This window comes from Herpailurus yagouaroundi, unplaced genomic scaffold (assembly GCF_014898765.1).
Source record: "Herpailurus yagouaroundi ecotype Mexico unplaced genomic scaffold, PumYag 218, whole genome shotgun sequence".
In the NCBI taxonomy this organism is placed as follows: Eukaryota; Metazoa; Chordata; class Mammalia; order Carnivora; family Felidae; genus Herpailurus; species Herpailurus yagouaroundi.
This window is the reverse complement of record NW_024412449.1, coordinates 2,326,355-2,351,972: the sequence shown is the minus strand read 5'-3', so window position 1 is coordinate 2,351,972 and position 25,618 is coordinate 2,326,355. Positions and strand designations below refer to the sequence as shown.

The 25,618-nt window shown below is 45.4% G+C and overlaps 1 protein-coding gene across 6 annotated transcripts in view; it reads left to right on the top strand.

Moving 5' to 3' along the window:
- The window catches only part of PARVA (parvin alpha), a 193,785-nt gene that overhangs the window by 69,360 nt on the left and 98,807 nt on the right, over nucleotides 1-25,618 (top strand). Inside the window, exon 1 of one of the 6 annotated variants that reach the window (XM_040456842.1) lies at nucleotides 172-229. The exons of the other annotated variants lie outside the window; for them this stretch is intronic. Within the exon in view, the coding sequence (XP_040312776.1) occupies nucleotides 187-229 (43 nt within the window). The 5' untranslated portion in view covers nucleotides 172-186. Of the gene's footprint in view, nucleotides 1-171; nucleotides 230-25,618 lie in introns of those variants that run through there. 6 annotated transcript variants of the gene reach the window in all.

The window sequence follows — 25,618 nt, the reverse complement described above, 5'->3', positions numbered from 1 at the left end:
GTTGCTTGCAAATAAAGAGCAATGGACATAGTCCACAGAGGCCTAGCCTTGGGGAGTGGAGGTGGGGGATTGCAGTTATAAACTTTGTCTTCCTGACCTCTGCTAAATCATGGTTCTTTATTTTTCCTCTGGAATAGAGTTCAGAATATAGAGATGTGAAAGATTAGACCATCTGCCATACTTCAGATGCCAAAAAATAATGAAAATAGCTCCTTGCCTCCAAACTCTGGTAGGAAACTTTTTTTTCTTTTTTTCTTTCTTTCTTTTCTTTTTTTTTTTTTTTTTTTTTTTTGTAAATGCTTTTCCTTGCAGCTCACTCTCCAAGTGAGATCATTGGTGATCCCAAGCCTTTTCCCATGACTTAATTGATGAGGAGAGGGCCGCCCAGCTAAATCTCACAGAATACATTCTGAGGGTAATTGGCTTAAAGCCTCCAGGCTCTTGTTGAAATGAGTGGTTTTGGTTAATCCACACCATGAAGCTGAAAAGCTATTATGTATGTATATTTTTGTCCTGAGGTACTATCGAGAAATTCCATACAGAAGGAAATAAACTATGGTTTGGGAATGAAAAAAATTTTTAAAGAAAAATGCAAGACATAAACTCTGTTTCCTGTCCATGTAAATCAGAGCAAGTTTTAAAGCCTTTCGTGACTCACAGAGAGGTCACCGACCAAATCTGCTGAGGGAGGCAGGATGAAACAAAAATGGTTACATTTTTGTGATTTTCTTCCCCCCTGCTGCTGTTAGCTTTTCCATTTTTGTGATGTGACACAGTTTTCCAGAACGCTGTAGGAAAACGGAGCTATGGAACTCCTCTCCGGGTCACTGCCTAGCTTCAAACACTGGATAGTAGTAGCTGAGTGTCGAACATAACATGTGGCAAGTTGGGGGGAGTAGAGGGGGGCGGCTTACTTGGCAGAAAATTGTGAGATTGTAGAACCAGAGAGCCTCAGAGTTGGAAGGAGCCTTACCCCCCATGGATGAGTCGTCTCCTCATTTGATGCACAAACCAACTCGGTAACGCAGAGACAGCAGGGCATCGGCTCTGCTTGATCCTACTCTTGAGAGCGAGTGAGAAGAAACAAGGAGGCAGTAACTGTGAATGACGATAAGGGGTATTAGACCTCGGTGGCACCTGGTGCTGCAGCTGGGGGACCTGGCACATGCGAATCTCACTGTCAATTGGCGATCATGGTACCTAGTGAGCAGGGTTATAGAATCCAATAAAATGTGTGTGTGCAAGCTTTGTAAACCATTAAGCGAATGGACGTTATTGTGCCATGTAAGTACTGTGTTAGTGTTGTTGATAGGAAGACACCGAGACTCTTGCCTCTGGGATGCGGGATGGTCAGTGTCTGAAGAGAAGGTGCATGGAGCCCAAGGCAGGTCTAGGAAATGCAGTAGGAGACATTGTGGGTTCAAGTAAACAGAGCACTAGGAGCTTGAAACGATTTTATTTATTTTGTTTTTGTTTGTTTGTTTTGAAACTGCTTTTAGAAAGAGGAGAGGGGCGCCTGGGTGGCTCAGTCGGTTGGGCGGCCGACTTCAGCTCAGGTCACGATCTCGCGGTCCGTGAGTTCGAGCCCTGCGTCGAGCTCTGTGCTGACAGCTCAGAGCCTGGAGCCTGCTTCGGATTCTGTCTGTCTGTCTGTCTGTCTCTCTCTCTCTCTCTCTCTCTCTCTGCCCCTCCCCCACTCATGCTCTGTCTCTCCCTGTTAAAAAATGAATAAACGTTAAAAAACAAACAAACAAAAACCTGAGCTCTTATGAGCTGCTCCCCAGGCTTCCTGAGAAAGCAGATGCCAAGCTTGAGTGTCAGGACCTGAGGGGCCAAGAGCCTGCCCAGAAGCTTCCACAGCTCCTCAGTGAAGTAAAGGCAGTTTCCATAGCCTTTGGACAGCTGTATCCAAGTGGTCCGTGTTACATGTTGACTTCTTTAAAAGTGTCTGTCACCAACTGTCTCCTCTCTTGGGTGACCCTTTACCCCTGCAGACGTAGGATTCAAAGAGAGCTGAACTCTTGGCTTTTGGCAATACAGGGTCAAGTTTATCTGTTCATTTCTTTATTCAACAAGCATTTATTGAAGCTGCTTTTGCCCAACCCTGTGCCAGGCCCAGGGCATCAGAGATGCAGCCTAGTGGGTGTCAGGTAGGAGCAGGAGTAATGTAACCTCGGCTTTTCCTTCCCTGTGCCCTCAGCTGACAGTGCTGCTGATTTCTGTCCCTCAGATCTTGCTTTCAGACATACTTCTTCTCCTCTGTCTTCGAGTAATAGGCTGAGGGGTGCCTGGGTGGCTCAGGTGGTTAAGTGTCTTACTTCAGCTCAGGTTATGATCTCATAGTTGGTGAGTTCAAGCCCTGCGTCGGGCTTGTGCTGACAGCTCGGAGCCTCGAGCCTTCTTCAGAGTCTCTGTCTCTCTCTTTCTCTGCCCCTCCTCCATTCCTGTTCTCTCTCTAAAAATGAATAAACATCAAAAAAAAATTTTTTTTAATTATAGGTGGAGCTCTGGTTCTCCTTCAAAGCCTTACCAAATCTTCTCATGCATGTGGATCACCGTTTGCTTGTTGTCTTGCCCTAAATTTACTGTCTCTGATCACATTCCCGTTGGCCTCATCCTTTTCAGTATGATTCGATAGTCCTGGGGCTGGTTTCATGGGCGCTTGTCAAGCTGAACCTAAAGGTTGTCACTTCCAGCGCTGTGGGGCAGCTGCCGGGAGGCAGGTTTGAATTTCTTGCTCGCAGACTTCTCTCTGCTCATGGTTTCCTTGGAGAGAGGGCATATCAGTGTTGCCCTCACGTGGTATGGACTTGCCAGAAGTGGAATCCAGGTGGTCAGTGGGAACATGGAGGAAGGCATCGCCTAGTGCTGTGGATAAGGTGAGTCAGTAGAAAAAAGAGGCGTTGCAAGGTACTCCAGGCGGCACCATGAGCCAAAGTTCAAAGGCCAAGAAGAAATGAGTCTCCGCTAATGGAGATGGGGGGAGACCAGGAACAGGCAGCTCTAATTATCACCCATTCCTTGTGATGACTGATCCGATCCTTATGTATAATGACACTCAGCCCAGAGTGCCTTAAAGGCATTTTATAGTGTCTGCATTGTTGTTGTTCTTGAAGAAAGAAGTCACTGGCTGTTGCCAACAAATTCCAAGACCTTGGCCCTGGCCTGGGGGAAGAGAAAGCAGCTGGGTTAGGATACAACCAGAACAGGAACTTCACAATTGCAAGATGGTGTGAGTGGAGGCTGCGTCACAGTGCCTGTGGTCTGCCCCAGGGGGAGCCATCCTACCGTCAATGGGTGGAATTGAGAGATTCTATCCTCCAAGGAAGGGTCTGGCAGAGCTGTTAAGGCCCGAGTGGTTACCGAAATCCAGAGATGGGAAAAATGGTGTGAGAAGGGCTACGGAGCAGACAGAGCATATGTCCTTTGGCCGTGGTGACTCCACAGCAAGGGAACCAGGAAATAAATGCCCCAAGTTCCTCTCTCTCCCCTGGTCTTCTTGGGGCACTTCCCGTTGATCTAACTTCAGCTGAAGGCAGACAGCAAGCGGGCCCATGAATGTGGCCATTCCTGGGCGGGGAGCAGGGTGGGGTACAAAGGAGGAGATGAATCTGGAGGGCTAACCATGGGCATTTGAAACCTAACTAATTCTGGATCCTTTTTTCTGGTGGGACTGACCCTACTGCCATCCTGCCAGTGCTAGGAAGGCTGGGCTCAGGACTCCCGGTGAGGTGACCCTCAGCCTAAAAATCTCTGGTGCTGCTTAGAGTTGACAGGAGCTGAGAAAAGAAGGCCTAGGATCTGTACCTTTAAAGTAACAGCTTGCTCCATACATACGGGGGCCATATGTCCTCAATTTTCCAGGACAGTCTCCATTTCAAATATTCTGTCCCATTTTGCCCATAAGAATACTGGCACTTGTCAGATCACGTGCTCCAATTTTTGATTCAGAAAATATGGTCACTGTATCCTTATACCACAACAAATGCCAGATGGTTTAAAGAGCTAATTTTTTTTTTTTAATGGTATACTTATCCCGATTGTTGAGAAAAGACAATTTTCTGACGATTGAAGCAATTGAAGAAATTATCAGTGACAAGTGTGATGGGTTCAATTACATTTAGAAAAAGGAAAACACCTTTTTTGGTACAAAGAAAATCAACAAAACTAAGAGATAAAAAGAGAAGCAACAGGTTGAGGAAATAGTTGCAATAAAAGTACATAACCGCTAAAAACTTAATACCCAGACACTTTGGAGTTTTATATAGTCTTAAAGGACACAATCGGGCGCCTGGGTGGCGCAGTCGGTTAAGCGTCCGACTTCAGCCAGGTCACGATCTCGCGGTCCGGGAGTTCGAGCCCCGCGTCAGGCTCTGGGCTGATGGCTCAGAGCCTGGAACCTGTTTCCGATTCTGTGTCTCCCTCTCTCTCTGCCCCTCCCCCGTTCATGCTCTGTCTCTCTCTGTCCCAAAAATAAATAAATGTTGAAAAAAAAAATTAAAAAAAAAAAAAAAAAGGACACAATCAAGACTTCATTGGACAGATGGTCAAAGGATATGAGTAGACGATTCACACAAGAGGAACATTCACTGCAAACAAACCCCAGGGAGGGATTTTAATAAATTGAGGTTAAAACAATTATGAGTTATCACATCACACCTATTACATTATCAAACATAAAAGCTATAAAATATAACGTGGGCAGGGCTTTGTGGAAACATACATTGCAGAAAGCATTATACATTATCTTTTCTTTTTCCTCCGAGAGAACAGTGTGATGATATGTAAAATAGATCACAAAAACAATCCACCACTCTGACCCAACAAATCCACTTTTGGAACTATGTCCTAGGGAAATAATATTAGTTAAGTAAATAAATCAATATTTATTTTTTGTAGAAATTAAATTTGTATGTATATTTAAGCTAGACCAAAACAACCCAAATCACCCACAATTATATATGTATATTCTTTGCCTACAGTGAAACAACCCAAATTGCCAATAATTGTATGATGATTAAAATATAAGAGTCTAGGATAAATAAGTATTATCGTTAAAATATCAAATATGTTCACTTTGTGAATATGAGGGAAGACGTATTTTAAAATGTTAAAATAGGGGCACCTGAGTAGCTCAGTAGTTTAGGCGTCTGACTCTTAATTTCAGCTCATGTCATCATCTTATGGTTCACAGGATCAAGCCCCGCATCGGGCTCTGCACAGCTTAAGATTCTCTCTCCCTCCCTCTCTGTCCCTGTCCCTCGCTCATGCTCTCGCTCTCTCTCTCTTTCTGTATCTCTCAATAAATAAATAATTGATTATGGTCATGGGAAAGCTACTTTTGTCTAATTATAAGGACCTGATAAAAATGTAAACAGTATAGTTCCTCGGTTTTCTATAGTAAAAGTGTATTCTGTGCTGTCTGGCAGATTGCTGCATTATTGTGGGTTTAGACATTTCAAATGTAGTCAGATTTTCTACAAAAACAATGAGAAGAGTCAGTCAGAATAAGGCTCTGACTCTGGTCATCTGTAGATTTATTCAAGGGTGAATGCTGGTTGCTTCTTACTCTTTTTTTAAGGTATTTTAATTTTTTAAAAACTTTTTGTGTATTTTTGAGAGAGAGAGAGACAGAGCATGAGCAGGGGAAGGGCAGAGAGAGAGAGGGAGACACAGAACTTGAAACTGGCTCCAGGCTCCACGCTGACAACACAGAGCCTAACCTGGGGCTCGAACTCACAAACTGTGAGATCATGACCCAAGCCAAAGTCAGATGCTTAGCTTAACCGACTGAGCCACCCAGGCACCCCAAGGCACCTAGTTCTAACAGGTGGTGAGCTTCCTTCTACGTGTTCTCACATCCTCAAGTGTAGTGGTACGTACTGAACCATTAAATGTTGTCGGGTCCGTCCACATGAAGATCAATCTAGTTACTCCCACCGCAAGGAAAAGCCAATATAATCTCTAGTGTATATTTTTTATGGTATTTTTAAAGCCTTAAGTGCTAATCTGTTACAGGAGGAGGGGCAGGGGAGAGGATTCTTTGTGCAAATGTGAAACTCTCAAATACCATACCCCGTGTCCCTCCTAAAAACTACAGCCAATGCTTAGCCCACTCTTCGATCTCTGGCATACCTCTTGTCCCCAGCAGGAAGAGAGAGGCCAGAGCACATTGCTGAACCCCAAGCCCTGCAGACAGGTCTGTTGGAATGCATTGACTTCCTCTGGGAAATCCAGGCCCCACTGGTACCTCGTCATTGGGGCAGTGGCTCCTATAAATGTACGAGTACTTATATGTAGACCCCTTGAGAGTGTTTGAAATTCTACAGTTTGTTTTCTCTGTGATCTCAAGTCAAGTGCTTAACGCCTGAATTTTCATAGCAGAAACAAATCGGGGGGAGGCGACTGAGGACAGTTTGTGTGAGAGTGCTCTGAGTTCATTCAATAGCTCTGAGAGCAGCTGCCATGGATAGTAAGAAATTTCATAAAAGGTGAAAGAGAAAATAGAAACCCTCTGGGGTTCCCCTTACCGATCACAAAGACCACTTCGGGTTGTCAGGGAATGAGCATGAGTTTTGAAGTCAGCAGGACCACTGTTCAGATGCCTTCCTGCCTCTTCCTCATATGGCAAATGTTACTGACAATGTCCACCTCTTGGGATGGTTGTGAGTTAAAATTAAATAATTCCATAAAGCACATAAACGGGTCGTACAAAATAAACCTTCAATAAGTATTAGTTTTCCTCTCCTTCCTTCACCTGATAGGGTGTCCGGTAAATGGGGGGTGCTCCATTTATCATGCATATACATTATCATAGAGTCACACATCAGAGCTGCTTTCTGATTCATCTACCACACGACAGAGATAACCAGACACAGAGAATAGGATTCTGTGGATCATAGTGGGGCATAGCCAGTTACCAAGAAAGGCAGAGAGGGATGAGATCTGGACCTGACTCTTCCCCGGTGATAGGATCGCCCTCAGATTGCTGGTCCACATGTGAGCAGTAAAGATGCAGTCTGGCCACCATCCCAAAACGACAGCAGCAATGAAGGGTCCAAAATGACACAGTAGGACGTCCCAGTGGGTACACTGAGTACAGCAGCAGGAACTTGAAGGGAAGATGCTCAGATACACAGAAAACAGGTAGCAGCCTCAGGTAGTCTGACTCTAGGTGTGGTTACTTGTTCAGGGCTCTGGGATGGGGTGCTAAGCAGATTCTGGGACCGGGGTTGAGACAGAAGATCAACAGTAAGAACCTGGGTAATGCGCTGAGACTCTCCCGAGTACTGGAATAAAGCACCATACTGGAGTCAGACGATGACGTGGAGTCCAAGATAGCCTCAGGTCAAGTTGGATCCTGAAAACTGAGGCAAGAGTGAGTTGCAGAGGAGAGCCAGTGGTCTCAGTCACAAGGATGAGATGGGATGCAGCATCTGGGACCCAGGGTGGACCAGCCATTACCCCTCTTTGAAAGCAGATTCTCTTGTTGCTACTAGATCACAATTTGGACTCATCTCCACAGATGTCCGTGGACATTGCTCCAGAGTTCTTCAGGGGTGACCTTGAAGGTTCCGTTTCCCTTTTCCCATCTCTTTCTTCCCTCCCCGGCTTATCTAAATCAATAAGAGCGTCTATCTTACTGATAGAGTAAGAACTTCTATCAGGATTTTGGTGGAAGAAGAGAACTGTATGTAATGGAAAATTATACTTGATGTGTTATAGCTGCTTTACTTTGAGTTCAGTCGCGATGTTTAATTTGTTTTGAAATCTCAAATCTCAACGAAGTGATTTTTTTACTTATCAAAAGGGACATTGGTTCACAGTGGTCATGAAGCACTATTTATGGCCCCTCTTCTAAGCAATATTCTCTGGCTTTCCGTTGACAGGCTCTCTCATTAACTGCCTGTTGCTTTCTTCCTCTGACCACAGATTCTAGCTCTTCATTGTCTGCCTTCGTCCTGGTACATTATACTTTTCAGCTGGACCAGGAGTTCTCTATGGGGGCGATCTTTCCTCCTAGGTGACATTAGGCGATGTCCTGAGACATTTTTGATGGTCGTGTCATGACTAGGGCAGGGAGTGGGTGAACGCTCCTGGCATTTGGCGGGGAGAGGCCAGGGATACTCCTGAACACCCTACAATGCATAGGACCACCCTCCAAAACAAAGAATTATCCAGCCCACAACATCAGTAGTGCTTCTATTGAGAAATCCTGGGATAGATGGTAAGCATATTACAAGCTGATGTCACCACTAGCAACTAACATTTATCAAAATCTTACTGTGTGTCAGGCATTGTTCCAAACATTTTCTACATATTAACTCATTTAATCTTTCTTTGTTAGGAATTATTGTTACTCCATTTTACGAATGAGAGGACTGAAACACAACGGAATTAGGTAACTGACCCACGGTCAGGCAGCTGGTAACTGGTGAGGCCAGTCAGTAATGAGAATCGTAATAGTGGTAGCAGTAGAATTTGTATTAATTTGGTGGGGTGTTTGTCTGTCTGTTTGTTTGTTTTAGAGAGAGAGAGAGCTTGCGAGCCAGGGAGAGGGGCAGAGGGAGAGAGAGAATCTCAAGCAGGCTTCATACTCAGCTCAGAGCCAGACACGGGCTCAATCCCACAACCCTGGGATCATGACCTGAGCCGAAATCAAGATTTGGATGCTCAACTGACTGAGCCACCCAGGTGTCCCTGGATATGTAGCAATATGTATTAAGCCAAGGACTTCATACTTATTGGCCCATTTCTTCATTGCCACAACCCTCTGGGACAGGTATCTGTAACACCCATTTCAGGCATGCAGAAATTAGAACTCTCTGGAGCTTGCCTGGTAATTGTGAATTTGTACATTTTTAAAATTAGTATTCGTCTCCCCCACTGCACCGTCATCCTAAGCATGCAGGGACTTTGTTGCTTTCTTGCTCCTTGGAATAACCCCAGTCTTTGGCTCAAGATCTGCCGCAAGGGATTGAAGGACAAGGGAACGAAGTGGCAAGGTGTTAGGTGCCCGTGGATGGACCTGTTGAGACCAAGCTGTGACTCGGCAGCTTTGCCATGTTTTCTCTGCCCTGGTGCTTTGCTGTGAGTCCTTCCCCCACTGGAATTCAAAGCTACCCCCATGAAGGGTTCTGGTCCTTGTCACCACAGAGAGTCCTAAAAGTGGTGGGGACGGGTTCAGAACATCCACTCTCCCCTCTCCCGGCCTTGTCAAAACAAGCAACAGCCTCTGATTGTTTACAGCAGCAAAAAGATATCATGACTGTGTCAAACCCCAGATTTTCAGGCACCTTTGAAAATTTTTATGACCTGCTCTCAGAGGAGAGGTACGCTTTCTTGTGACTGGATACTCGTGTCCCTACCTAATGAAATTTGATGACACATGACACTAGGTAGGAATACTTTTTTTTTCTTCTCTTCTGATATCTGGATATTTTCAGAAGTTAGATAATTTTATCCTATTTACATCAAACAGGCAGGTAACTCTAGACTTTTATATCTGTATTCTTTCTGGGGAGGTATAACATGATTATGAATGACAGTAATTGACATTACATGCTTTAATTAAATTTCCTTTGCTGTGAATCAAAACCTTTTAGTCCAGTCCTGCAGTGCTATTTCTAGACTCCTCTTTTGCATGCCCTGATGCGTTAGGCAGCAGGTATGACATAAGTTTACTTTTATAGAGTCTGTATCCCCTAGATTAAATGAGATAATATGTGCGAGGTCAACTTTAATGCCAGCCACGCAATAATTATTAATCAAAAACCGTTAGCTACATTTGCATACTTTGTGCCTTTCAGGTTTGGGCTATTTCAAGAATAATGTGCTTCTTCAGTGATCATTATAAAGCCGATGGTTGCAAAAACACCCCGTTTTCAAATGATTATGGGTAGGTAGCATAGTAATTACATCCCAGGATTTGTCCTTGGAGAGCTTTTAAGTGGCCTGTAGGACTGTAGGGTCTTACTCTTCTCCAAACGGGAAAAGTACTCCAAATAGCCTCCTGCTCCCCACGATCCTTCCCCTTCCTCAGACAACAAATACTCCACCGTCTGGAGCTTCCAGCCTGGTAGAGGGGACCACAAAGGAGGATCTGGGCCAGTTTGTCAAGCCTAAGCCCTCTCCCTTTATTTAGGTACACAAGGCAGCTTGCCTTGGAAAATGCACCTGCAGCCTTTTCCAGGTATCTGACCTCCCTGAGCTTTAAGGATCCTTGAGCACAGCTGCAGCACTATCTCTCTGCATGATCTATACCTTCGTCTTTGGGACCAGAGGGAGCAGGAAGCTAAGAGTCCCCTGCTTGATTAGCTATGGTGCCTCTTCCCAGCCCAGAGGTTTTCCCTAGAACTGACGCTTAGTAAGGCCAACTTTGTCTTATTGCTTAGTCTCTCTCCTCCCCTAGGGCAAGGGTAGTTTTGGCACAGGGTCCTGAAGGATCAGCCACAGTAGTGGGCATCCCTGCCAAGTCCCCCAGGATCCAGCATTTTGGAAACCAGCCTGGAGTCTCTTCAGAGCTCTACCATAGCACAGATGAACTGGTCCCAGGATCTGAGGAATCCATTTAGCCCAGTGCCCCTACTGGGTCACTTCCCTCCCTGCTTCATCTGCAAGTGGTACAGGTGCACAGAACCAAGGCCTGCCTCCCCCAGCAGGTTTTGCATTAAATCACCCAGCCCACAAACTTGAAGGGCCACAGTGACAAATATTCAAATACAAGAGAGTTTTCTCCCAGTTCTTAACACTTGCCTATACGATGATGAGTTTCATGCCTAGAAGACATGTGTATGTAGATACCCTCACACCTTCATTACCTAACTACACATTTATGTTCCCTCTCCTAAAATGATGGCTTCCCCACAACAACTGAGAAAAGGCTTCAGGGCACAGCATGGCCACTCTGTGTCCAGGGCGGCCTGGGGTCACCTAAGGAGATGCATATGACTTTGAGTCTATGAGTGGACTAAGAAATTCGAAATCACGCCAAATGAGACTCGCTTCTCCGCAGCCCCCAGCAGGTGACCCGTGGCAAATACAGAGCCCAGCCTCCACGTGTGCCCGGCTCAGACAGGTAGCTTGAGGTGTGTCCCCAAGCTGAGCAGAAACAAGCAGGCCCTCCGGATTTCCAGTTGCCAAGAGGCGAGAAGCGGAATCCTGCTTGCTTTGCAACAAGTCTATGAGTCTCATGTGGCATGATATTAAATTATATAGGCAGCCACTTGTTTTCAACTGATGCACTGAGCCGAGAGTTGTATCCAGCAGGCAGCATTCTCCTCAGTAGACGGTTGAAAAGATTCTATAGCTCCGCAGACCTCCAAACCTCTGAAAATTGGCCTGACAATAGAGGGGTCGGTCAGCTCTGGGCAGAAGGTACCATGCTTGCAGCTGAAATCCTGGACCATGGGCTGTGGGGCACTCTGCCCTAAAGGTACGTCAGAGCTGAACAAAGTTGCACATGCTGCCGCTGGGGAAATTCTCTGTTGGGGGTGCCCTGGCCAGCTCCTGGCTCCTCTGTGCAGCTGGGGCTTCTCAGATGGTAGGTGCCCCTTCCTTTTGCCTCTGAAGGTTGTTTATATCAACCTGTGCTGCATTAGCCTTGTTCTGTTGTTAGAGATAAACAGTAGAGGGATGGGCTGTGTGTGTGTGTGTGTGTGAGAGAGAGAGAGTGAGAGAGAGAGATTGATTTAGGGGTGGAGGGAGGAGGTGAGTATGAACAAAGAAGGGAAAAACTTATAAAAGCTCTCCCTAATTTCACTGCTTGCTGTCTTCTGCTCCTGCATAAGGGTAAATCTAAGCATGCATTATGAACGCGTAGAAAGAAGCTTTTGGCCTCTCCGAGCAATTAGACTGCTAAATGCGTGTCCTAAGACCTAACAGCTAGCTCTATTCCGTAGCTGGAGCAGAGAGGGTGTTGTAATTCTCATTAGTGACAGTAATATGAATAGGACACATATCTTACTTGACGAGCTCATAATCAATAATGCCTAATGGGCCTTTCCAATTCCCCAAATAGTTCGGGATAAATGTATTAAGACAGGAACTGAAATGGGTTTGATTGATGTGCATGCAAGTTCTTGGCAAGACTTCCCACTCGGTTTCCACCCAGATTAAACGCGGTTTGACAATTCACGTGTTTGGGTTTACAGCTGGGCTGCAACGTCTCCCCATGGATTTTTGACAGGTTAAAGGTTAGATCAATTTGGGCTCCTTGATCCTGGTTCTGCGAAGACCACAATTAATAAAAGAGTGAAAAGAGTAGCCATGACCCCCCTTTCGGCCACACGGAGACCTGAGGGACCACCATGGTGAATGAGCCTTCTTGGCCGCCCCCACCCTGCAAAGAAGGACAGGGGAGATGTGGCTCTTCCCTGGGCTCTTACATCACAGCCTGCTTACATTAACAGCCTGCTCCCAACTGAGAAATGTATAAACCCCAAATTTCACTCATTTGCACTCTCTAGGAAGCATTTGTGTTGAAAGTCTCAGCCAGAGAGAATAGCCACTCTGGGGGGAAAGCAGGAGGTTTTGAGGGATCCAGAGGTTACAAGCGGACCCCTGAGATCCTAAGAAGAGCTGGTGTTGGCCCTTGGATTGATTGGGGTGGTGCCTGGAGCAGACACAGAGGGAAGGAAGGTGCGGCGAGGGCTCTGGGAGGCCCCGATGGGTGTTTCACTGTTGCTTCGCTTCTCTGTGCAAACCAGTGGAGATGAATGTTTCTCCCAATATTTACAAGTTATTTATATTTTTCCCTTCATATAAATTGCCACTTAATATAATTGATTAATTTTCCTTAAGGGCTTTGATAGATTGTTATTATGGATTTTTATAATGAAGTTGTTATATATGAAGAATATTGATCTCTGCTTGCCACATTAGCTGCATTTTTTTCCCAGACTGACCTCCTTCTCAGTTGTTTGCCCTGATCTGCCTCTTTACTTTACAAAACAAGCCTGTGGTTTCCTTCTGCTCCCCACACCCAGAATCCAGTTCTTAAGTGCCATGACAAAAACAAAAATAAGAGTTTCTTACTAGACATACGCAAAAGTAGAAAGAATAGCATAGTGCATCCCAGGGAACACATCACCTCCTTGAACAATGAAGCTTGTTTCATTTATACCTCCCCTCTGACCCTCAGCACCGCCCCCCCCCCCCCCAAGAAGGTTCCTTTGCAGTGAATCCCAGATAGATCATTTCAGTACATATATCTCATTTATAGCTCTTAAAAATAAGGATTCCTTTTTAAAATGCAATTATATTACATGAAAACGAGAATTCCTTAACATTCCCAGCTATTCAATTTCATTTTGAGTATTTCACTTATTTATATTTTTCTCGGTTTGTTGGAATCAAGACTGAAATAAGGCCCATGCATTGCAATTGAGTGATATTCTCTCATGTCTCTTTTAGTCCTTGATATTGAAGAAACCTAACGTGTTTCCCATTGACTAGAGATTGCCAGTTGCATCTGAATGGTGTCAGTGAACATGTTCCTCGGATCCCTGCATTGCCTGACGATTTGTGGGTAGTCTTTGCCTGACCACTTGTGGGTAGATCTAGGACTGATGGTGGTATGTGTCTTTGGAGGTCAGGGGAAGGGAGAGATTACAGCTGGTCATGTCTCATTTGTGGAGAGCCACTGGCCATCATTGCCTAGATACATTAATTCATTAGGGGTTTCCAGATGGTTATATTCTAATTCATGTGTTCTATCATCATTTAATGTTAGAGTTTTCCCTTTATTTACTATTTTTCAAAATGAGTGGGTTTCCAAGCCTCCTCCGGAGGTGACTTGGGTGTTGCGTTGTATTTTCCGGTATTATTATTAACTCGTGGGTGTAAATATATTTGATGCCTTTCAATCCATTGCTGTTATTATCCTTATTGGTGCCCCATTTTTTCTGTCTTTAGCCAACAGATACTTCTTTGCTAGGACTGTACCTAGTAGAAAGTCACAGCTTATCAATTTCTAGCAATAAGATGTCTCAGGCTCGTCTAGAATCAACCATTTCTCCACGAACCCTGATTCCTTCTAGGGGGAAATGGAATTATTAGTTAGAGGCCACAGTCCAGATGCTGTGGGTATTGAGCACTATTTTTTTCCACCTCTGGAAATTCATCCAAACCACAGTCACCACTATCATCAGCATCACCACCCGTTAGGGCCACCGTGGCTGCCACCCGCACTGCCATCACCAGAGAGCCTTCCTCTTTCCTAAGTGTCCCTCTTCCAGGCTCCATAACACCCATGAGATATTCCTTCTCCAACATGCCTTGGCATCACTATGCCACTTGTTCCAGAGTGCCCTTCTGTACTGCAAAGCACTCACGGGCCTTCTTTTGGTTCCTCTTTCACTATGCTGTCCCTTTCCATCTGTTTGAAACCCAGCGCAAGGGGATGGATCATAATTTCTTAGTCTTCTCCAATCTTGTTTTTGGAGCTCTTGCCAAAGTCATTCCTGTTTCACTAGATCATTTCTGAGCAGCCCTTCTCCCCCATGCTTGCACACATTGCCCGCACACATTGGGAAAAGGTGGGGAAGCACTGAATGCTTACTAAGGCATGTTCTGCTATGCTGGGCATTTAGTGCGTGTTGTGATGTCACCAAAGCTTCATTACAAACTTGTGAGCTAAGTGTTATGCTTCCCATTTTAGAGAGGAAGGAAAGTTAAATAAGAGACAGAGCTGGGATTAAGCGAAGGCCTGTCTTCCTCCAGTGCCCAGGCCAGCTCAGACTGCCTGGTGGTGGTGCATCCCAGGAAGACTTGTGCTTAGATGGTCCCACTCAGGAACTTTCTGCAGCCGTCCTGCAAACTTGCAGATCTCTGCTTTTCTTATCTTTCAGTGGCTCCCCATTGCCTTCCATATTAAATCCACACTTCGTATGTTCTGGACCTTGGCTTAACTCTCTAAAACCCCACAGACACATTCATCTCCAGCAACCTTTCTGAAAATGTGCTTGTTCTCTCGTCTCCAGCTCTTTGATAAACCTTGCTCCCTCTTCACCTAATGAACCCCTACTTCTCCTTGAAGAGGCAAGTAAAGCGTCTCCTCTGAGAAGCCCTCCTGATTTGCACTTCCACATGAGTTCAATGATACTCCTGTGGCACTCACAGAGTGCGATGCCGTACTCTGGGTAGCTAGGTTTTATTCATCCCTTTGACCCTAGGACCCAGCACAGCACCTGGCCCGGGGAAGTTACTGGCAACACTGTTGAATGCATGTTTCAGCAAACCAGGGAGTGCGTGCTACCTGCTATCCCACTCTTGGTCATACGGGTGTAATGTTATCTTCTTTGGAATGGTCTTGACTGTTTCTTGTGGCCTCTTTCACTCTTTGCTTCTGTTGTGCGTGTTTATTTTTGCCCATAAGTTAAATTATGCTCTGGGCCTGGAAGAAGCACTGGAAGGAGGCTAAGAACACATCGCCTTGCACGTAGTCAAGTCTCAATAATTATCCATGTAATTGAATCAAATGGAAGGTTGTACAAAAGGAAGCCACATTGGAAGTGTCAGGCAGGCAATCAGCAGAATGCCAGCCAGACAGTTAAAGCATCTCTGATTTACTACAATTTCTTTTAATAGGCTCTCTATACAGATTTGCTGTCAACATGTATTGTTGGTTTAGGAAAGCAAACAAACAAACAAACAAACCCAGGAGGCCACTTCTAGCGTGATGGTCTCAGATTTCCAGTTTGGGACGGGACTTAGTCATTGATGTCGGGGAGATCTAAATGTAAGCAAAAATGCCTCCCACTAAATGTCTCGGACCCCCACGCTCAGAACCAACACATACATGCCCTCTCTGCTCCCTCCCTTGCTGTATCCAGTTCCTTATCCTTCTCTTCTTGAAGACCAGACCCACCATGGGGCGCCTGGGTGGCTCAGTCGGTTAAGCGTCCGACTTTGGCTCAGGTCATGGTCTCACGGCTCGTGGATTCAAGCCCTGCGTCAGGCTCTGTGCTGACAGCTCAGAGCCTGGAGCCTGCTTGGGATTCTGTGTCCCCTCCTCTCTCTGCCCCTCCCCTGCTCATGCTCATGCTCTCTCAATAATAAATGCTAAAAATTAAAAAAAAAAAAAAAAGACCGGACCCACCCAATATGAATGTCTGTCTGGCTCTGATGTAGAAGATTATGAAGAGGTTTATTTGGCTGTGGGACTCTCCTGGAAGGGAAGACTACTCAAGGACCAGCATTGCCAACTAGTTATTCACTCAGTAAATTCGCATTAGGCACTTGTTGTATGGCAGGTACTGGCAGTGCAGTGGTGGGCAAGGCCTTGGGCCTCTCGAAGCTCTCCACAGAATGGAGGAGACAGGTGTTCCACAGATACGCACACGGATGTGTAATTACAAATGGTGGTAAATGATATGGAAAGAAGAACAGAGATCTGTCCACAAAAGGGTCTGGCAGCGCTATCTTCGTGAAGCCCTCCCTTGTCCCTCCTGGCAGTGCAAGGCCAGCCTGGGGCTCCCTTGTCATCTGGAGCCATGCCCGTATCGGCCCTTGGGCCACTGAGACTCTGGGTGTACATGACTGTGAGTTCCTAAGGCAAGGGTTCGTTCTGTCCTAGAATAGCATGTGGCATAAAGCAGGTGCCCAATCAGTGTTTAGGGATGGAAGGAAGGGAATGAACACTTTTACAAGTCCCCATTCCATCAGATAAAGGAGTCCTGGACTTCCCTAGCACTGTGATCATAAGAGTGTGATATTGAACTGGTTCCAAAACTGCAGCTTTGTCCCCAGGAAGAAGGCATCTCTTCTTCTCCTGAGAATTGTAGAGGATGAATCATGAGTGGAACCCTCCACACAGGGCCTGGCCTGGGGCAGGAGTTCAGTTCAAGTTACATCTCCACCTCCCACAGGCTTCCTCAGTATGGTGTTCTGCTTCTGATGGAAGCCACCTGCCCACCTAGCAGAGTAGACCTGAGCAAGGTCAGGGGCAGGACTCACATCCTGCTCATCTCTGAATCTCAGTGTGGGCATGTCAGAGTCAGAGACCCTTACTGTGAATGGCACTGGCTTAGTGAATCTTAAGAACAGGATTCTGCAGCCCATTCATTCTTATTTGTGTCTTCCTTGGAGAAGAAGAAGAAGGGTATGTTCCCCTCTCAGATTTGTTCCTAGAAATATACTCTCTTAACTCCCCTGCCCCATCTCCTGGGATTTCTCTTCTGGGGAGAGAAGAGGGAGGACCCTGGCCCACTCTTCCCTGGGTGAGCGCAGCAGATGATCTCGTGCTGCCCATCACAGTTCTTGGCTACCTTTCATTTCAGCCAAGCTGTGATGGACCGTTTGGTGCACACAGCAGACCCCACCACAGTCTGGCACCTACACTTTTCCGTCCAGGGCTCTGGCTTCTGAAGCCCCTTGGCCAGCATCCGGCACAGCTTGGAGGTGCGGAGAGGGTAGCGCCCTGTAGGGAACCTCAGCTACCGGGGAGGTCTCTTGGAGACGGTGTACGGGTTCCTCAGAGAGCCCATGCAGAGGATGGGGTCGGTTGCCCATAGGTGAGGGCTCAGTAACATGTGCCCCCTTCATCCCTGTGACTCTGTGTTGCTCTCCTTGCCTCCCTCGCTCCCTTTCTCTGAGGTTCCTTTCTGCTCTCAAGAGACTCTAAACTGAGACACCGGGGAAAGGAGATGACTAACTCTTCAAATCATTTTCTAGGAAACTTTTCAGGCACATCTCCTAAACTCTTCTGAACTTTAGCTTCCTCACCCATGAAAGAGAGACTAGCTTGTGCCCGGACTCACAGGGGGCCGCGCATCTAGCATCCCAAGGGCACCACACTCTATGCTTGCTCGTCCCGTGGCCTGAGGAGGCCCGCTCACCCTTCATAGCTGGCAAATGACTCAACCTTCCCAACTCAGCCGCCGCTCCCCACAGTTGGAAACCACCTAAATGTCCGACAGTTATGGAACGATTAAGTAACGTGTGTGTGGACCTTCGATAGAAATTGAGAACACTGTTTAAAATGATATATTGTTTGATGTGCATTTATTTTTGAGAGAAAGAGAGTATGAGCAGGGAGGGACAGAAAGAGAGGCAGACAGGGGATCCGAAGCGAGCATTGCACTGACAGCAGCGAATCTGATATTGGGCTCGAACTCACAACCCATGAGATCGTGACCTGAGCTGAAGTTGGACGCCCAAACAACTGAACCACTCAGGTGCCCCTAAAGTGATATTTTTGATGGAATAAGGAAAGATAATGAGATTATGTGATATGATAAAAACAGGTTATAGAACTATGTGCAGTGTGTGTGTGTGTGTGCGCGCGCGCGTGTGTGTAAAACAAAAAAGCTGTAAGAAAATGTAATGTGTTAACAGGGTTTATCTCTGAGCAGTAGGATTATTTGCTCTCTTACTTGTTTTATATTTGCAAAGTTTCTTAAATGAGCCTGTTTTTCTTTTATAGCCAGAAATAAATCAACCCGTTATTTCAAACAAAACAAAAATAATGCTCATATGCCACCTCCTTTTGAATCTATTTTCACCGAGGCTGAGTTTCCGTAGAGTGACCAGACACCCTTGTAGGGCTTAGTGTATGCAAGATGATGCCCCGTGAAACTATGTGGGAACGCAGAAGTGACCATGTTCTAGACGTTCTCATATAAAAAAAATAAATAAAAGCCATTATGTAACTGGGACAAAGTATCGTGTTAAGGATGTAAACTCTGCAGCCAGCTAGCCCGGGATCAGCTGGGTTCCACTTTCTAGCTGTGTGGCCTGGGGTCAAGTTCCATAACTTCTATGGGTCTCACTGTCTTCATCTGTATAATAGGGATCATAATAGTAGCTACCCATTGGATTGTTAGGAAGATTAAATGTGTTAATATATGTAAAAAAATAAAAGGGGGGGCCACATCTCCATGCCCGGTACGAAGGAAGTGCGGTGCAATTGGGTGCGTTCTCTCCCAGTCAGCATCATTGTTCATTTGAGAGTTTCCACGAAACCCCTCAGGATAAACCACTGACTGACGTGCAGACCAATCCAGAATGAGCCCCCCCAGAGAATCAGTCCAGTCAGGACACAACAATGCCTTGTTCACTCACTGGCCACACCCAGAGCTCCTTTCCACAGAGGCCACCACGTGGGAATTCAAGTGGACTAGTATTGATGTGACGCTTTTTAAGCAGCATTGAGAGCTACTGCAAAAACAGATGATTGGCTGTTCAGTATTCCTGAAGAAGAAAGTTATAGACATGAAGGTCCAAGAGCCACAGAGAATGAAATGAGGAAAGGAAACTTGGCACACAAAGGTGAATGCAAGTGGGGCACACAGGCTGTGATGTGTCCTGGGGCTCTCCGGGCCCTCCCATGGCCGCTGGGTCTCCCACACTCTCCTCTGTTACTCCCTCCATTCTGAAAGGGCACTCTGCCCTCAGGACTTGGTTCCAAACCACATGGGGGCCTGTAACCATATCGCATTGCAGGTTGTATATATGTCTTTCCCCTCCCTTCCCCAACTAAAGCACCCTCCCAGCACGTACTGAATGCTTACTGCATGCCTGGCTCTTTGTTGGGCTCTGAGAACCACTGAAGGCAACTGCCCTTCAGGAACCTACTGACCCTAGAAGAGAAGTAATTATTTATCTACACCAGAGATGCCCTCACCTGTTTAGAAATGGAAGAGATCATAGTGGTGCTGGTCCTGCACTGGCTGTCCAGGGTTGTTCATTGTACCCACACTTTACATGTAATTAGGCAATATGCCAGGTCAAGTTCTTTGGTCTCCTCCAGGCTGTTGTAAGTGCTTAAGGTGTATGGATGCTCACAGGAGCACACACATGCAAAATGGCTTGGAGGTTTTCTTTATCAGCTCCCAGGCTGGCACATCCATACCACCTTCTGCTTAAGTAGGAGTAGGTTTCCTTTAAAACCAAGGAAATGGTTCTGGTTCTCTATCTAAAGACCAAACAGAACGTAGCATGGCAAAAGACAAGGAACAATGATGTATTGTTCCCCTGGACCCTCTGTGCCTGTGCAGTGTTTCCATTCCCATGACTTACTTGAGACCTCCACCAGTGTTTCAGTTCAGATGGCTTTGACCGCCCAAAGCCAGCCAATGGTGCATCCATCTCCCTCCTTGTTTGTTAGTAATTGGAAGGCAGCTGAATCACGTGCTTGACTGAACAATGAATAAATGTCCAGGGTCCATTTGCTTGGCAGACTTCCAATTCTGCAGAGACTATAAAACTGACCAAAACAAAGACTATGGTGGAAACTATAAGACTCATAAAGACTATAGATCTCCCTGTCAGCCCCCATCACAACACCAGCCTCTAAGTTCCCTTTTCTGGCTGTGCTCCAAGGGCTGGATTTCAGACTGTGGTGACTAAATAGCTGTGTCAAGTAGAGGGGAGTGTGTTGAGACCCTGACAGTCTGCTGAGGCCACCATGAGCTGGCTCCCATGTTTGCCTGATGCTTTATATTATGACTGCTGAAACAAGTATCCTTTTAGCTGAAAGTAATAAAACTCCTCTGGTTTAAGGGCTGGGATGGAAAGGTTTGGAATTCTGCATTTTCTTTTGGCAATCTCACACAGAGGGAAAGTGAACCCATATGTTGTACCCAAGGGTGAGTATGGAGAACAGAACCTGTCCCCTTAACCAAGAAAGCTGTTATAGGCAGAATAATAGTCCCCCCAAAGATGGCCATAACCTAATTTCTAGAATCTGTGAATATGTTTCCTTATGTGGCAAAGGGTAATTAAGGGTGCAGGTAGAATTTTGGTGGCTAATGAGCCCTAAAATAGGGAGACTGTCCCGGATTTTTCAGATGGACCTGGTGTAATCACAGGGTACTTAAAAGTGGAAGAGGGAGGCGGAAGGAGGCGCCAAGTCATGCAGTGTGAGAAGGATGTGGCCCCCATTGCTGGCTTTGAAAATGGAGGAAGCAGGCCGTAAGCCAAGGGATGCAAGTGGCCTCTAGAAGCTTGAAAAGGCCAGAAAATAGATCATCCCCTAGAGCCTCCAGAAAGGAACACGGCCCTCCCAATGCCTTGATTTTGGCCCAGAGAGACCCATGTTGGACTGGTATCTTATAGAACCACAAGGATAAATCTGTGTTGTTTCAAGCCACCGAGGGTGTGGTCATTTGTTACTACAGCAATGGAAAACTAATACAAAAGCCCATGGTGTAAAAACAAACCCCCATCAGGGGCCATGGATAAAGGTAACTTCCAGAGCAGTTCCAGAGAAAATCATTAAAATCATTAAGGAGACCAATGTACTTTAGTGATGGTTGTACTAGTGGGAAGGCAGAAATGACCTTGCCAGGCATCCTTAAGTACTGAGGAAGCTTTGTCCTCTCATCTCAGCCCTGGAAACAAACACATAAACTATGTACTTTCTTCCTGGAAACTTAGGTTCTCACTTGGGAATGAGTAGCTCTTGCACTTGTAGGGCTTTGAAGTGGTCTTTGTGCTTTGTCCCCTGTATAAATGCTTCTGTAGGGCGTAGCTACTATTGGATAAATTACCACTGTCTCATTGGTGATGAAAGGAAGCATATGTGTCCCATAATATCATGGATTTCCCCCTAGTGAACACTGTATTTGGTTGGGAAAATAGCAAATTTGGATTGATTTTTTAATAGGTTATTTTTACGGTAATTTTAGGTTTGTAGAAAAATTACCAAGGTAGTACAAAGAATTCCCCTATAGCTGACACCCACTTTCTCATCTTATTAACATCTTACGTTAGTGGGGTACATTTAAAATTCGTGAACCAGTATTGATATGTTATTAACTAAAGTATATAATTTATCTTTAGTTTTTATCTAATTACTTATCTGTTCCAGGATCCCATCCAGGACCCCACATTACATGTAGCCATCATGTCTCCTTAGGCTCCTCTTGGCTGTGATTATTTCTCAAGCTGTTTTGATCACCTTGACAGTTTTGAGCAGTACTGATCAAGCGTATTTTAGGAGCTCATCTATTGAAATCTAATGTTTTTCTCCTGATTAGGCTGGGGTCATGGGTTTGGAAAGGAAGAACACAGAGGTAAATGCTATTTTCATCACATCACATCAAATCCCATGATTTATGACTGTGATGTTGACCTTGATCACCTGGCTTAGCTAGTGTTTGTCAGGTTTCTGCACTGTAAAGTAACTCTTTTCCCCCTTTCCATATTGTACTCTCTGGAAGGAAGGCCCACGTTGAAGGGGTCAGGGGCTCTGCCTCCCCTTCTTTGAGGACACACGATCTACATAAATTATTGGGAATTCTATAAGGGAGATTTCTCTCCTCTTGCCCATCATCTATTAATTTATTCAGTCATTTACATCAGTATGGATTTGTGGATATTTACTTGCATGGCGTTATAATCCAATATCACTTACTTTATTTTGCTGCTCAAATTGTTCCAGGTTCTTTCCTTGCTGGCTCCAGACTCATCTTGCAGATTCCTTTTCCACTCCTAGAATCAACCATCTTTTCAATGAGCTCTGGTTCCTTTTGTTGGAGAATCGTACCAGAAAAAAACCAAGATCTGGTGCTAGGTATATTCACTGTTACTGGAATGTCATTACTTTTAGGACTTCTCGGCTGACAGAGCAAGAACATGTATGTGTGTACATTAACCCATGTATGTACAGCTGACCCTTGAACAATGCAGGGGCTGAAGGGCACTGACCCCCTCACAATCAAGAAAATCTGTGTATAACTTTTGACTCCCCCAAAATCTAACTACTGATAGCCTATGGTTGACTGAAGCCTTACCAATAACAGTCAACACATATTCTATATATGTGTTATATACTGTATTCTTACAGTAAAGTCAGCTAGAGAAAAGAAAATGGCTTTCTAATTTTTTTTAAGTTTATTTATTTTCAGAGAGGGAGAGAGCACCAGTGGGGTAGGGACAGAGAGAGAGGGGAGAGAGAATCCCAAGCAGGCTGTGCACTGTCAGCATAGAGCCTGTTGTGGGCCTTGAACTCACCAACCATGAGATCATGACCTGAGCCAAAACCAAGAGTCAGACACTTAACCGACTGAGCCACCCAGGCGCCTCAAGAAAAAAATTGTAAGATGTTTGTTTATTTTGAGAGAAAGAACCATGCTCATGTGAGCAGTGGAAGGGCAGAGAGAGAGGGAGGGAGGGAGGAAGGGAGAGACAGAGAAAGAGAGAGAGAGGAAGGGAGAGAGAGAGAATGAATGAATCCCAAGCAGACTTCTGCTGTCATCACAGAGCCAGACACAGGGCTTGATCTAATGACCGTGATATCATGACCTGAACTGAAATCAAGAGTCGGCTGCTCAACCAACTGAGCCACCCAGGTACCCCAAGAAAATGTTAAGAAAATCATAAGAAAGAGAAAATATATTTACAGTACTCTAGGTATATTTATTGAAAAAAAAAATCCACATATAGGCTGGGAGAGGGACAGGGGAGGCAGTAGTGGGCCTGGCCCAAGATGGCAATGCTTTGCAGCCTAGTGGCCTCAGCTGAGCAGTGGCAGCCACCAGGCACACCCATGGGGGGTGACAGCAGCCCGGAGGCATGCTACAGCTGCTCCATCTACCTGGAGGTGTACCACCGGCCTGTGGCCTTTGGCAGCTGTGGCTACCCATGAGGCCAAAGGGCTGGGCGCTGCCAGAGAGGAGGAGTACCTACTCTGACCAATAGGGTCTCTCCGAGGTCTGCAGCCAGCCCAGCACAGCCCTGGAACCTGAAGGATTCAGGGTGCATGAGTGCCATGGGCACGGGGTTACACGCATAGTGCTGTCATCCCTGCCCTCTGGGAATGTTCTTCTCCATCAGCCCAGCCTCCTGCCTGCCAGCCACAGGCACTGGACCGACCTCCTTGTTGGCACATGGGTGATCTGCAGCCCTGCCCAGGCCTAGGGCCGTTGGGGGCTTCTAGCAGCCTTAGGAGGCATCCCCAGCCATTCAGAGGGTAGAGGTATGACTCTGGGCCGCACCCTTTGATCTGGTGGAGACTGGAGTGGACACTTGTAAATAAATGCCTTGTGGCTTTTGCTGTCAATTCAAAAAACAGTGCATAAAAGTGGAGCCACACAGTTCAAACCTGTGTTGTTCAAGGGTCAACGATAATCATTCCTCTCGGTATTTCCATATGTAACCATCAGGATCTAGATTAAGCTAAACATGAATGCTTACTGACACCTCCACCCCTCATCCTCTCATCCATTGCCACAAGGATCCTTCTACTCTTTGCCCCTGCTCATCTGTAACCTCCTACTCCAACAGGGAGGGACCTGGCTCCTACCATCCACCATCCATTTACTTAGTTGTTCAGTTCCAGCGTGCGTGTATGGCAGTATCAGAATTGTTGACCTGCACATCCCTGGGAAATAACTTTATCAACTAGAGTACGTTCTCATGGGCAGTTCCTTTTGACTGTGGTTTCCCAGACACCACTCATTTCCAACAATGCTTAGGTCAGCCCATCTCCCTAACCCCTTTCAGTGAGATTGTCTCATGCATTTGTAATACTGTTTAATTCTATCATCATGGTCTACGTTCCACCCTCAGATCCCCCAACCTCCTAAACAATTTTTTGAAATTTGCCTACATTTAGGTTTACTCCCAGGGCTTTGAAGTTCTGTGGATTTGATAAATGCACAAAATCATGTATCTGTCACTACAGGATCAGACAGAAGAGTTTCATCTCCTTAAACATGTTCCGTACTTTGCCTGTTCAAACCTTCTCCCAAACCCCCAGCAACCATTGATCTTTTCATTCGTTGATCATTCATCTTTTCATTCATCTTGTCTCCATGGTTTTCCCTTTTCTGAATGTCATAGGAGTGGAATCATACATTGTGTAGCCTTTTCAGACTAGCCTCCTCGACTTAGGAATTGTAAGGTTCTTCCATGTCTCTTCATGGCTTTATTACTCATTTTTTTTTAAATCACTGAATGATATTTCACCATATGGGTATACCACAACTGATACAATTGTCTATTGAAGTATGTCATGTTTGCTTCAAATTTTTGGCAATTATGAATAAAATTGCTATAAATCTTCAAATACATACTTTTGTATTAATATATGTTTTCAAATCAAGTGAATACTAGGAACATGACCACTGGATTATAGGGTGAAACTCCAGCTTCTAAGAAGCTATCACACAGTCTTCCAAGATGGCGCTATCATTTGCCATTCCCACCAGCAATGGACAGGGGTTCTTGTTCCTCCACATCCTTGTCAGCATTTGGTACTGTTAAGTTTTGGGGATTTTAACCATTCTAATAAATGTGGCAGTATCTCATTGTTTTGTCATTCCCTCATGGCAAATGATGTTGAACCTCTTTTCATATGCTTATGCCATTTGTACCCCTTCTTTGGTGACATGTCTGATTAGATCGGCCCATTGTGTAGTTGGTTCGTTTTCTTCATTTTTAAAGTTTTTTAGATGTTTTGCAAATGCTTTCTCTCAGTCTATGGCTTGCTTTTTCATTCTCTTAATAGTATCTTTTGCAGAGTAGAGATTTTAATGAAATCCAGATTATGAATTTTTCTCTCACGGATTATCCTTTTGTGTGGGATGTTAAAACTTATTGCCAAACCCTACGTCATATGGATTTTTCTATTTTTTTTCTAGAAATTTTATAGTATTGTGTTTTGTTCTTAGAC